At 49.9% G+C, this 13,596-nt stretch overlaps 1 protein-coding gene across 1 annotated transcript in view; it reads left to right on the top strand.

Annotated features, from left to right (window-relative positions):
• The first annotated feature begins 3,780 nt into the window (after positions 1–3,780).
• SUSD3 (sushi domain containing 3) overlaps positions 3,781–13,596 on the top strand; it is a 30,687-nt gene continuing 20,871 nt past the window's right edge. Inside the window, exon 1 of the mRNA XM_027702734.1 lies at positions 3,781–3,893. Coding sequence (XP_027558535.1) covers positions 3,809–3,893 — 85 coding nt within the window. The 5' untranslated portion in view covers positions 3,781–3,808. The remainder of the gene's footprint in view (positions 3,894–13,596) is intronic.

Here is a 13,596-nt window from a genome sequence, read left to right as displayed (position 1 = left end):
TCTGCATGTTCCACAGCATCCTCTACCACCACAGTGACTGTACTGTGCACCCCCTCAGAGAGACTCTGGCTTAATTTACCCTTTCTGCCATGACCTTACCTTCTTTAATGTTTCTTTCAGACCCTGACCAAGTACCCTGCCAGTTCTCTGACAGACAGACTTCCTGCCTTTGGGTCATCCAGAGGCAAATTTATGATCTGTTTTGCAAATAGTTCTTCCACTTTTTGGCCTTTGCTTCTTGTGCCTTTCGCGTTTCATCTACCAGATCTTCTACTTTCTAGATCTTTCTACTTTACTAGATGATCTTTAAGGACTCTTCCAACCCAAGCCTTTCTATGATTCTATGATTCTTTCCTCATTTGGGCACATCTTCAGATTTCCAGAAGGATAGCTACGTTCTATCACAACTTTTTCTCTCTGCTGCCTGATTTTCCAGCTTATTCTTTATAACCCTTCTCAAATCCTTGCTGACCAGCAGGTGTGTCCTATGCCTCCAGCTTGGTGGCCATCAACAACCTCTGATCTCTCCGTGAGGATTTGACTCTCTTGGCTCTTCCTCAGGGACTGTTTTCTAACAAGGTCCTGTTGACCAGTTCCCTTTCTTAGGTCAGTGCCATGGTGGTGAACTGTCTGGCTCATTTCTCTTGCAAAGAGGTTGGATCTAGAGTATACCACAGGCAGCAGACTCAGGTAGACAGTGTGCTCTGGGTCCCTTCTCCTCTGGAATGTTCCTCCAACAGCTGTCCCATGCAGCAGTCTCCTTGAGTGCCCCTGAGAGTGCAGGCAGGCCCTAAGCCAAGCATGGGGTGTGCTGAGGCCATCAGTAACTGCTGCAGTTCAAAGGAAAGGGGAAAACTTCAGGTTCCAGTTCCGCAAAGCCCGGATTGCGATAACAGCCCCCTGCCGAAAGGAGAGGGGCCACTCTCCCCCTCTGGATTTGCTGGGAAGCAGGTGTTGGTGCACACCTTGCTGTCAGAGCCAGCAGAAAGTCAGGGGTGAAACCCATGGCTGGGAGGAGGAGGAAGAGGAGAAGCTGGGGGGCAGAGTGAAGCCTCCTCCCTGGGGCAGCAGCACACCCCTGATCCAGCACCCTGTGGGATGGGAACAGCTCTGACAACCCAACAGATCATTTCCCAGTCACTTCTAAGGGTCAGGTTTTTCTTTAGGGAATTGGTGAGCTTTTAGCTATCACATCTATGCATGTGTGATCTGATTAAACAGGAACTGAGGCTGAGAGCTACTGTTCTCCTTTTCAAGAGGTACAAAATAAGCAGCAGGATCTGCCCGAGGCTCTGAGCAGAGCAGGCAAACCCGAGCATCACTGCCTGGGGTTGAGGGGCTGGTGCTCAGCTGGAGCCAGGCAGCTCCTGTGGCTCAGGGAAGAAGGGGGTAGCAGCAGGCCTGGCTGGGAGAAGAGACAGGGGATCAGCTTGCTGCCGCTGGAGGGCTGGGAAGCTGGGCTGGGAGTCAGGGAGCACGTCCCTGCCTGCAGCCAGGGAAGCCCTGCAGTCACCTGGGCAGCTCCACCGGGAACTGTTGCTTCAGCAGTCTTGTGCCCTTGGCATGCCTGGAGCCAGCCCTAATAACTGGGATTAAGGAAAGGCAGTGCCTTAGGGCAGCTTAGTGAAATCCAACAGTTAAACAATCCCTAAGCAAAGGCAGCAAGTGTCTGGTTGGGGCTGCACGGCTTTTCCTGACTCTGAAGGTGAAACCAGGGGCCTTAAAGATTATGAGCAGTTCTATGCTGCAGCCCAGTGAAAAGTTTTTAAGATGTTCTCCCTGTTCTCTTCCTTCCCCTCTCACCTTTTTTCTTTGTGTTTGTTTCCACTATACCAGTGAGATACTTTTTACTAAATTCAAAGCATATTTCCATGGGAGAGGTGGCTTTAAAGGCAAAATCATGTCACTGCCATTGATGATGGCAGATGACAGCATCTGATTTGGACAAAACCCCATTTTATGACAGCTGGATTTTAAGTAGGGGTTCTAGGCTTTGAGACAATGGAATTGGCCACCTTCTCCATTAAAATCATCAGCAAGACTTCCACTGATGGCAAGCACTGAATCCCCACAGCTTTCCCATGAAAGCACTCAGCTGCAGCCAGGGAGGTGAGTGACCTCCTGGAGGGTCACAGACAGAGCCAGGGCTGCCAGTGGTGCTCCAGGACATGCAGAGAAAAAACTACTGCTGCTGGATTACACTTTCCATTACAAAGCAAAACTGAATGCTGCCATGAGGTGAGTGGGATCCAGATGCTGCTGCTGAACTTGCTTCTGTGAGCGCCTGTAAGGAAAGATTTAACTTGTAACTCAGTTGTGTTCAATGTGAATTGTATAATAGCAGCTGCAGGGGTACCGGCTTACAGAAAAAAATTAATTCCCTGTCCTTGGTATTCCTCTGGCTTCACAGACATGAAGGACTTGACTGCGGGAGTCTTGTTGGCTTTAATTAGATTGATGGGTATTTGGCATTACTGGAAATACAAACCTAAGCTGTTGCGTTTTCAAAAATGCTGGGGTTTTGCTATGATGTGACCAAGCTTTACTTCTAAAATGTGGTTTAGTCGTAGAGATGGAAATAGCAGTCCTTTATATCTACAATATTTCTATGGGCTCCCTGCCAGATAAGCTCACAGGGAAGAGTGCTGTGGCCAGGAGCACAGTGAGCTGTGTCACCATTACCCATGGGCACAATCCTGCTCCATTCGATGTTGCCAGAAGAGTCTTAAGAGATTTTGCAGTCTATTCGGGTTTGGTGCATCTTGGAATTTCATCTCTCCAGTCTGCTTCTGTGGACTATTTTTTCCTTCTAATTCCATGCGAAAAAAATAATGAGAGGGTAAAACAAGTGGAGAGTGTGTTAATAGCAGCAGTGCTTGGTGTGGGCCCCAGACCATATGCTCAGCACCAACACACAGAGCTCCTTCAGCAGAGCAGGTTGTTCCTCCTCTTGCTTTTCCCGAACACATGGTGCAGACCACTGAAGGCCTTTTCTGGATCCACTGTTAGTGTCAGCAAATCAGGGATCTCACCGCACACTGCTGAGACCCAGCCTCATTGCAGTAACGCTGCCAGGGAAGCAAGTGACAGGGGGTGACACGGCCAGGATGTGACAAGCACAAAATGACACATGCAAAGCGCTCAGGTTTCACTGAGTAGCCTATGCTGCCCAGCTCCGGGTAGGAAGATGATGGATCTGGGAAATACCCGGTGGATTTCGCAGCAGATCCCAGTGAAAACAAACACAACTTTGCAGACTGTGAGCTGGATGCATGCGAGAGATCCAGCTCCGGGAATATAACAGCATAGAGAAAGCAGTAGACAGCGTGTTTGAGAGAAGACCAGGTCCATGAGACCAGACCGGGGGACCTGAGGCTCCGCAGGCTGTGAGCACCAGCCCGGGGACTGAGGGCAGGCAGGACAGGAGGGCAGACAGGGCAGGCAGCAGGCAGCAGGCAGGGCAGGCAGCCCCTGCCCGGTGCCACAGGCAGTGCCGCATCCCCACCAGGCCGCTCGGGGAGAGCCGCGGGGGCCGGGCCGAGCCCCGGGAGTGTCACGGCCGGCGCTGCCCGGTGCTCCGGCCCCTCCTCCCCGGCCCTGCCCTCCTCCCCGCCCCGCGGGGGCCGCGGAGGGGCGGCGGGAAGGGCGCCCGGCGGGGCTGACGAGGCCGCGGCTCCCGCGGGACGGGCCCCCCCCGCTGCCCCGGCCCGGCCCCGGCGGAGGGCGGGCGGAGGCGGCGCGGGTGCACCTGCCGGGCTGGGCTGGGCTGGGCTGGGCTCGGCTCGGCTCGGCTCGGCTCGGCGGGGCCATGCCGGCAGCCACGGCGCCCGCCCTGGACGCGCCGCGGACCCCCGCGCTGGGGCGGGACAGCGGCAGCCCCCGCGGACACACAGGTACGAGCGCGGTCCCTCATCGCTCCTCGCACAAGTTCGCTCCCGCGCCGCAGCGGAGGGGAAGGCGGATGCCGGCGGGGGTAGCGCCGGAGCCCGGGCAGGGTGCGGGATCCCCCCGGCGCAGGGATGCGGGCTGGCCGGGGCAGGATGCGGTGCCCCCGGACAGAGGTGTGGATACCCGGGAAGGGGTGCGGGAGACCACAGCGGGGCTGCGGTGCCCCCCGCTCAGACCCAGACCCCCTCCTGTCCCACTCTCTGCCGGCTCCGGGCCGGTCCCCGCAGTCGCGGAGGGCCGGGGGGGGCTCTCGCCCTCACCTTGGAGCTCTCGGGGACGCAGCGGCTCGGGGCGGGTGTCCCGGAGCCGCCCTGGTCACGGGGGGTCCCAGCGGGTCCCGGCGACCCTGGGACGGCTCTGCCAGGGCGGCGCTCGGGGGCCGAGCGGGCCGGGCACCCCCAGGGATGGGGTTCGGAGCGGGGCTGCGCAGGAGCCCGAGCCCCGAGGGGGGCATTGCTCTCAGAGAGGGAGCGCTGGGGTTCACTGCTGGGAGTTTAGGGTTCTTTCGCTGAGGTGGCTGCGGGCACTGGGTTCGGGTGCGTGGGTACGGAGGGAAATGCCCAGGGATGGGAGCTGCTGGTCCTCAGAGACGTTGTCCCTGGGCACATGTCACTTGGCTGGGTAGGAAATGAAGATATCCGTATTTTAATGGGATATGATAATGTACTGAGGGGTGGAATGAGGAACCGATCGAAGCATTTTGCTTCCTTTTCTTTCTCTTCCCTTGAGTTTTGGTACTCAATTCGATTGCACAGACCATAACATCCTTTCAGAACCTCTTTGGCTCGAGTGGGTCCAATAATTTGGGGATAGAGGGAGATGACAGAGGGTCTGCCCCCAAACTGGACATGCCTACTGCACTGGCCGTGGCCTTGGTAGATGTCTGTGCCCGGAGGGAGCAGAGCCGTGACCTGGACCGGCTGGCCCGGGCAGTGCTTGGTCCCAGCCACAACCGGCTCTGGAGCCTGGGAGCGGGGTGGGATGGAGGAATGCTGGACCTCGGTGCAGCTGCGGGGAGCTCCTGGTCGCTGGAGTTTCTTCCTCCATACTGCAGATCACAGGGCTTTTGCCTGGCTTCAGTGCAAGCATGGCTGTGCACTCCTGAAATCCAGGGTCCTCCTTCTCATGTGCAGCCTGTCCCCTCATATCCCTACGCTTAAATCTGCTCGTGAGGTTCCAACAGACTTTATGGCCTGATTTTGTTGTGCCCATAGAAGTGCGAAAACATATTTGGGCTACCCGTGTAGCGATGCTTTAAAAATTGCATCCTCTGAATGTGCTTAACTGTGCATTTAATTTGAATTTAGTAAAGCAGTTCATTTGAAAATGCGAAACAAGTTATGGGAAACCTACTTAGAGAATTAGCTCAAACCCAAGTGTAGACCCTGTTGCTCTAGTTTGATAATGTTGCTAATTTTTTTTTTTTTGAAAGCATGTGTACTTGGCTGCTTTTATTTGTTGTGTCAAAGTCTTGTGGGAATGGGTTTGCCCACACTAAGATGAGTTTAGGAAGCAGCAGGTGCTGTGTTACACTCGGTCTTACTGATTCTTTATAGGTTAATCTGTGGCAAAACTGCCACAAGTGTGGGATCCAAAAAAAATATTTGGCGTTCAGATTAGAAATCCACCCCCAGTTAATTCCTCAGGTATCTATAGACTCTCATTCAGGATGCTTCATTTAAATGTGACCGTGTTATTTATGCATCAGTGTTTGCTGCCAACTGTATTTATACAATATATAGTTCTATTGCATCGTGTAATTATTGGTGATCCTTTTTCATGCTGAGTGCCCCCTTCCACTGTAACAGGCCGTGAGCAATAGGGTGATAATAAAGATTTGCATGGATAAACTCCCTCACATGTTCTTTTTGAGAGGATGAAAAAAAAATACGGCAAAATTTCCATTTGAATTAATGTGTGAATGAGAGAGAAATTAAAGGAAGTTCCTTGGCACACCCTTGATGCCTTGTAGCACTTGGAGGGTCTTTCAGCTTCCTGAGACACAGCTGTGAGATTCAAACACCCTCTACTTTTCGTGGTCTCCCTCTGACAAGGAACAGGGAGAACTGTCCCACCCTGTGTTTGGGGAGGGTTATCAGGGCACCTCCCAGAGGAGCTGTGGGTAGCCTGGCTTACCCCAGGGAAGGTCAGCAAATGTGCAGGGTGGGAGCACAGGGCAGGGGAAGATCACAGCAAATGTCTGGAAGCTGAGAAGGAGTCTTCTGCAGTTCAGCCTCTTACATTTTGAAGCCATACAGATGCTGTTATGTGTTCCTACTGTACCGTGGTGGTTTTGCTGTCACAGCAGCGTTCCAGTGTTATTGCCTTGCTGCAGTAGTGCACTATGGACACTCACTGACCAGAGCTTGCCAGGCTCGTTAAATTCTCTGGAAAAGCCTCTGGCATTCTGAACTGCTTGTGTCAGTGGTGCCCTGAGCACTCTCCTGTGCTGTGGGAATTGCCTTGGAGCAGGGTGCTGTCCTCAGCCCACCCTCTGCCTTGCCACCTGGATACTGGTGCCTCTGAAGCTGCTCAGATTATACTGGGGGCATTTTGGGTGAAATAGGAAGGAGTAATGAAGGTGTATCGTTATTTTTAGTCTCCATGTTGCTGAAGCTGAAGGCTCTGGCCCTCTGGTTTGCCAGGGTGGTACCTTGTTTTTGCTGTGGTTCCTCCCTTGTTCTTTAATGCTGTCCTGTAGCTCTTTCAGACCAGGCAGCACATATTTCTGTAAACATAGAGAGGCATCTACAACTACAACCACAGACAAAGGGAAAAGAAATGCAGGACATGGCAGCAAAACTCATTTTGACAGGTTATAAATGAGTAGGTCTCTCTGCTGGGCTCTTGTCTGTAGTTGTGTTTCTTTCTCATCCCTCTGCTTCCCAAACCAGGGAGGGGGAGAGGTTCCACAAGGTGGGACATGCTGCAGGACGCTGTGAATGCTCCCTCCAGGCCAAGTTGTGGAAGGAATTACCTGGCACACACCGCTGAAGGGAAGAGGCAGAGTCTCTGGCTTAGGACAGACACAAACTGCAGTTTGCTGGAGGATGGAGGAGGGATCACCACCTATTGGCTAAGCTGTCCCCTGGATGGCTGTTGGTGGCTGTTGTGGGGTGCAGGTATCAGGATGGATGTATCTGTGGTGTGACTTGAGGTGTCTGTTCTTTTCTTATGACAACTTTATTTTTCTGAAGTGAGTTTCCTTGCCAGTGCGGAAACTGAAATTGTGTTACTAAGAACTTACAGTTTCTCTTCCAGGAAAGCAAAGGCAAAGTTGTTCTTCAAAGCCAGGAGCACTGTTGTTCTGCAGAAAGGCTGCACAGGGGGTTTCTCACCTTGTCCCTGCCATCCTGACATTCCACTCAGCTTTTAGGCTTCGGAAGAAAATGTTGATCCCGAATTTCTACTTCCACAGGGCAGAATGTGACACAACTTGGAATATATGGGCTTGTAATTGCTTCAGGGTTGTTTCTCCTTTCTTGTTCTCCCATGAAATCAAAGCCAAACCTTGTATTAAGTAAAGTAAAAGAAGTGACAGTTGCACAATGCCAGCTAATTGGTTTTATCTCCTGTACATGCAGAGATGTTAATCTGGGTAGTTAGGCATTTGCACCAGGCATTGATACTGAGGGTAGGAAGGGGAAGGATTTCTGTGCTTGTCATTAAGACTCCAGAACAGTACAAAATAGAGAAGGAAAAGAGTTATTGGGTTTTCTGAGTCCTCCACAGTGCAAGATTGTTCCCTATGGTGCTCTCCAATGCTTCGTCCTAGCTACTCTGAAATTACCTGGGTCAGAGAGACAGATTATGATTAGGCTTCTGAATTTCAGCTAGGGAATGAGGTGAGCTGAATGCTTTAGACCCAAAACATTGATATCTAAAGAAATCACAAGTCAGTTCTTAAAACACAGAAACAGAACACCCCAATGCCAGCAGTTAACCCAGGACTTTCTGGGTTAGCTGTGACCACAGATGTGGTCCATTCTAAAGGGCCAAACTGCTGATGGTTTTTCTGTTCCCACCATGGCAGAGCCAGGAGATCCTTGGACCTTTCCCATGGAAAAGCGGAGCCTCCCCATGCACCTCTGTAACTGCAAAGCAAAGAGATTTGTAACTGTGCTGGAATTAGCACGATTTAGCTTATTAATCATGGTTGCCACTGGCTTTTTATGTGCACTGCAGAGTCTTGCCTTCAATATTGTGATGGGGACAAGCCAATGTGTAGGAAAATTGCTAGTTTTCATTTAGGCATTTTATTGACACGCTGTCTTTGAAATGCAGCCGTAGATGAGCAAGCGTGTTATTCTGAGGAACAATTTTGACTAGCTCAGTGGATCAGGATTGACAGAGAGATGATTTTGCAGTCTGCATGGAAGTCTGCCTCTCTCGCATTTTGGTTGTCAGATGTCAGAGAGAAATGCAGAAGTTGCAGAATGAGCAACCGCTCCCCAGAATAAATCAATTCCTGTATCTGCTGAGGGTCTCGGGGATGGGGTTGGGTCGGTGCCTGGGTTATGTACGAGCCTTTACCAGCAGAGCAGAGCCCCCCATGGCTCAACAGCATCTTTAGGGGGTCTGTAGCTGCTCAGGGAGGCAGTGCTCACAGCTGCCTCAGCCCCAGTTGGAGCAGCAGCTGCTGGGGAGGGAATGGGTTAACTGCTTGCCTTTCCTCCAGCAGACCTGGGAGTGACGACTCCATTATCATTTCTGGGATGAAATAAAGCCAGATACAATGCTGCTCGTGTGTGCCAGACTCCTAAGTACAGAAGCTTTGATTTGAAATGGTTCTGAGCAGAGGTGAAAATGGGGGCAGAAGTCAAGTAGGGTGAAGGGAAGAGATGATGTACAAAATTCCCTGAGTGCGTGCGTGGGCTGGGAACACTGTGTGGAGGGTGATTTGGGCCACGGTGGCTCAGAGGGGTGCAAAGAGCACGTTTTCATTTTGGATTCCTCCTGTTCAGAAGAGCAGAAGATTGTGCCTTCATGTAAAAGAGCAGAATTACACCCAGGAGGGTTTCTACCCAGAGCCGCAGTTATTTCCAAGACCTCTGGTAGCTGATTGGGTCAAAAGAGGCATCTGGACTGGGCACACAGGTTCTGCTTTGCTCTAAAGAGTGGTGCCCCATGAAGCCGGGGCAGTTTTGCATGGGCAAGAGAGCTCTGGTGTTTGGCCCATTGTTATTAATACATGCAGAAATTTAGATTAGGACTAAGTTTTTCATACATTTTAATCTGGCTGCCCAAAAGCTGCCAGTGCTTTAGCTGAATTTTCAGGTGCAGGTCTGAGTTCCCTAGCAGTGTGCAGCACAAAGGAAGGGGAGGGCATGGGGCTGCTGTCCTCTGCTCTACTCTCTCCAGCTACTTGTCATTCTACATGTAACTCACCTGCAATCATTGACTTTTTTAATGGGAAAAAGTAAACACAATGGACTTGTTCCCTGTCCTTATACTGGCATTCCTGTCAATCTTCATGCCATCTTTCACCAATTCCCGTGGCTCGGGAGGCTGAAAGCAGATGTGCTTATTGACTCATGCTGTTAATCATTGCTGGTCCTGGCAGGAGGTTGCATGGCTTTCACACCATGCAGTTTGCAGGTTGCTTTGGTGTCCATGGCCAGGCACTGGCTGCACCCCCCTCTGGGTGAAGCCCAGGAATGGCAGAGCCAAACCTCGTCAGGAAAAGGACCAACCAGGAGAGAAGAAAAATGAAAAGTGATAAAAGTGCAGAGGAGGGTTTTAAATCTGGCTGTTAGTTTCTCAGCTCATGAATGATTTCTTTCACCATAATGGAAGGCGTGCTATTGCTAATTTTTTCAGACTGGTGTCTAAAAAAATCAATTATTCACAGAAATCCTTGCTGACAGTTTGTGGATGTCAGGTCACAGCTTTGTAGTTTTTGCATTTCACAGCTTAGCACAGCAAACCAAGGGCAGGAGCAGCTTGAGGTTGCTGTTGGGAAGGAAGAAGGACTTGGAGAAGCCAAAGTGGGCCAGCCAGAGGGAGTGAATGCAGGCAAGCTCTGTAACATTCAGACTGGTTTTGCTTAACAGGGTGGTTGGAAATTGTCCATGAAAACTAACAAATCTGTGTGCCATAGTCCGTTTTAAAACAGGAAAGTTTCAAAGAGAAAAGTTTAAAAGTTTCTATGTTCTTTACAAATGCATATTCTGTGCAAATGCAATTCCTAAGTTTTGGGGCTTTTTGGCAAAAAATGAGTATATCACCATCGAATAGGGTGCAGTTCTGATCCACCTAAAACTTCAGGGTTGGGGTGGATTTTAATGCCCGAAGTGTTTTTTGTCCAGCTCTGGACCTTTCCCACTTGAGAATTTTTTGACCAAGGCAGGTCAGTGCAATATCCCCCAACCAACAGGGCTTTTTGCCCTCCACAGAGGTTGTGCCCAGGGTGGCAAACGTCACGCAGGAGCGAGAGGCCACCGACCACATCTCTGGGGCACATCTGCTCTTATCGGTGCCGCTCACTGCACGTCGCAGTGCACGACCCAGACCCAACAGTTGCTGCAGGCAGATAACCTGGGGCCAGGAAGGGCAAATACACAGCCAGGCTGAGCTCTGTGTCCTGCAGTGCCCAGGGTAGCTGGAGAAGAGTGTTGGGGTGGAGAAGAGTGGAGAAGTGTTGGGGTGCAGGTGGTGGACGCACAGGGATGCTGCCCTCCCCATGGCTACTGCAGGGCACAAACAGCAGCCTCTGCCCTGCCCATTTGCTGGTGGGGCATCCTTCGTCCCTCCTCTATCCCTAGCTCCTAACAGACATGCATTTTCCCTGTGGAAATAGGTGGGGGGGTTTCTTTTGTCTTCTCTGGTGGCTGGCTTTCCAGCGGAGTGCTGGATTTCAACCCTGCCTGTTGAAAATTAAATAGAACATTGAAAATCATGTTAAAAGCAGGAGATGTCTGATCATATTCAGACTCAGGTTTGCATCAAGTGTGTTCAGATAATAATTTTCTGTCCTTTACCCTTGTGTCCTTACCAGCCACAGTTTGTCTGGGCAACCTGTGCCAGGGCCTCACCACCCTCACAGTAAATTGCTGGGGGGACTATATTGAGTTGGCTGCTGAAATCTGTATTTCCCAAAGTCACTGGCTTTCTTTAGCATATTTGTTTAACTTTTATTAACATTTGCAGTGATTGTTTTCTTGCAGAACCTGGGGTTCTTAGCACTGCTCATCCGTGCAGCCCACTGAGGGTCACCAGAGGCACCGGTGGTTTATATATTGAACCTGAAGAACCAGAGCTTAATGGACAACATTGCTGCTGATTTCTCTCTATTTTAGTTTCCCCATCTGCAAGAAACAGTAAAATCCTGTTCAGTGTATCAAAAATCTCCTAAAATGTTTAATTTTGGCCACAGAACTTCAATAATTATCATGGGAAGCCAGAAAATGGTGGATTCGTTACTGGTTGGCTTTTGGGTTAAATATAAATTGATCCACTTAGGTGTTACAGAAGATCGTGTGCTATAATGAGAAAAAGCCAGAGGGTTTTGCAGAGATCCTTAGAGGTGCCAAGCCACTCAGTAAGTGGAAATCCACAGAGCTGAAGCTTTCTTGACAGTGAGTCCTTTTCTAGGCCCACTGATAGGATGGGTGCTGGTGGAGTGTTTGTGTTACAACTGGCCAGACAAGGTGGCCTTGACATTTTTCTTCTTTCTGTGTTTTAAAGGGAACAAAAGCAAGAGGGTGGATTGTGTCAGACCATCCCCTTTCAGACAAAAGGGTCAGGTTTTCCAATTCAGTTTCCTACAAGCAAGCACCTGCAGCCTTCTCTAGACCCCATGTACCCAACGTCATCTCCATGTGAAGGGAGAGTGCTGAAATCAGTTTGTTCTTGTAAGCTGTTGTTCATTCTTCTGTTACAAGCATGGAGAAGGGCTTGCCCCAGGCAAACACCTGCCTGCTTTCCTCTTGATGCCTGATCCGTGTTAACAAGGTGCTAAATCATAGAATCACGGGATGGTTTGGGTGGGAAGGGACCTTAAAGACCATCATTCCAACCCCCTGCCACGGGCAGGGACACCTTCCACTAGCCCAGGTTGCTCCAAACCCCATCCAACATGGCCTGGAACACTTCCAGGGATGGGGCAGCCACAGCCTCTCTGGGCAACCTGTGCCAGGGCCTCCCCACCTTCACAGTAAATTGCTGGGGGGACTATATTGAGTTGGATGCTGAAATCCATATTTTCCAAAGTCACTGGCTTTCTTTAACATATTTATTTAACTTTTATTAATCTTTGCAGTGATTGTTTTCTTGCAGTTATTGTGATGATGAAAAATGCTTTGAGCATTGGCCCAAGATCATGTTTATCTCGACTGTGGAAAGGGGAAAATTATGATCATCATACTTTCCGTTAGAAAATATACGAGGTGTGGATCATGGAGCCCATGGATCGCTTTGCACTGTCTGCAGTTGGCTGCACAAGGTTTAACAAATGAGAGGTTATTCATGAGCACTGGGCAAAAACAATGGTGAAAGTTGAAACTATAAACTACAGACTTCACCAGCCCAATGAAGGACACTTCCACCAGCAACGACATGCCTCTCAAAAGCTGGCTGAGGACAGAGGAACCTGGGGGCAGAGAGAAGGTGCAGGGATGCTCCTACTCTTTGTTATTCCCCCGAGAGAAGGAAAATTACATAGAAACATTCCTGACCTGCAAATTCCAAATTCAGAGTTGAGCTGATGGATTCATTTGCCTTGCTTTGTGCTTCTCATGTCCCTGATTCTGCTTGGCTTTCCCTGAAGACGGGGTGGCAGATCCTGGGGTGACACTTGCACGTTGCTTTGAATTTGAACCTCTCGGAGGCTGCGGGTGTAGAGATGCATGGGGGAGGCTGAGGACCATCTGTAGAAGACTGTGGTATTGTGTAACCAGTTACTTCTGTTCTCCTTCTTGTGAATACCAATGCTCATTATGCAAGAAGCAGTGCCAGCAGGCGTTGGAGGCAAGAGGAGCCAGGGCTGATCCCTGGCTGCCTGCTGGGCATGGGCTGGCACTGGGCTCTGGGAGCCTTGGCCTTTGGTGGCATCCTGCTGAGATCACCTGTGGGACATTTGATACACTCAGGGTTTTGGCTGAAGTGCAAGTGAAAAGCTCATTTCAAGTTATTCCTCTTAATTGTATTCTCTTTAGGATCTTGATTTTAGAAACCAAGCCACAAACTCTGCTTTGTACAAATATGTAATTTATTTATTATCTGTTTTAGAATGCCAAAGAGGGGAGCCATCAGTGCTAATAGCTCCATTCACTAAACTGTCACAGAAGAACTGTTGGCATTACTTCCATGGGCCATTTTTAATTGGGAACAGCTTGAATTAAGCATCATTCTGGTGTGCTCCATAGTGGAGAGATATATAGATAATAGATATATAGACAATAGATAGATAGATAGATAGATAGATTTAGATAAAAAATTACCTTATTTTTCATTAGTTCTTACTTGTCATTCAGTTGGTGCCATAAGAAGAGAAATACTCAGTGTTGTCCTCATTTCTAGATCCAGAAGTAAAATCTACAGATGAGAATAACCTGACTTTGAGGTAAATTGGCAAGATAAATCAATCATGGTAGTATGGTGACTGGAACAAATCCTGTCCTAACAGAGTAACATAAAACACATTGGTAA

The sequence above is a fragment of the Neopelma chrysocephalum genome, unplaced genomic scaffold (assembly GCF_003984885.1).
Source record: "Neopelma chrysocephalum unplaced genomic scaffold, ASM398488v2 Primary Assembly neopelma1_194, whole genome shotgun sequence".
NCBI classification, from domain to species: domain Eukaryota; kingdom Metazoa; phylum Chordata; class Aves; order Passeriformes; family Pipridae; genus Neopelma; species Neopelma chrysocephalum.
Note: the sequence above shows the minus strand (reverse complement) of the source record. Positions and strands in the feature narration are given on the sequence as shown.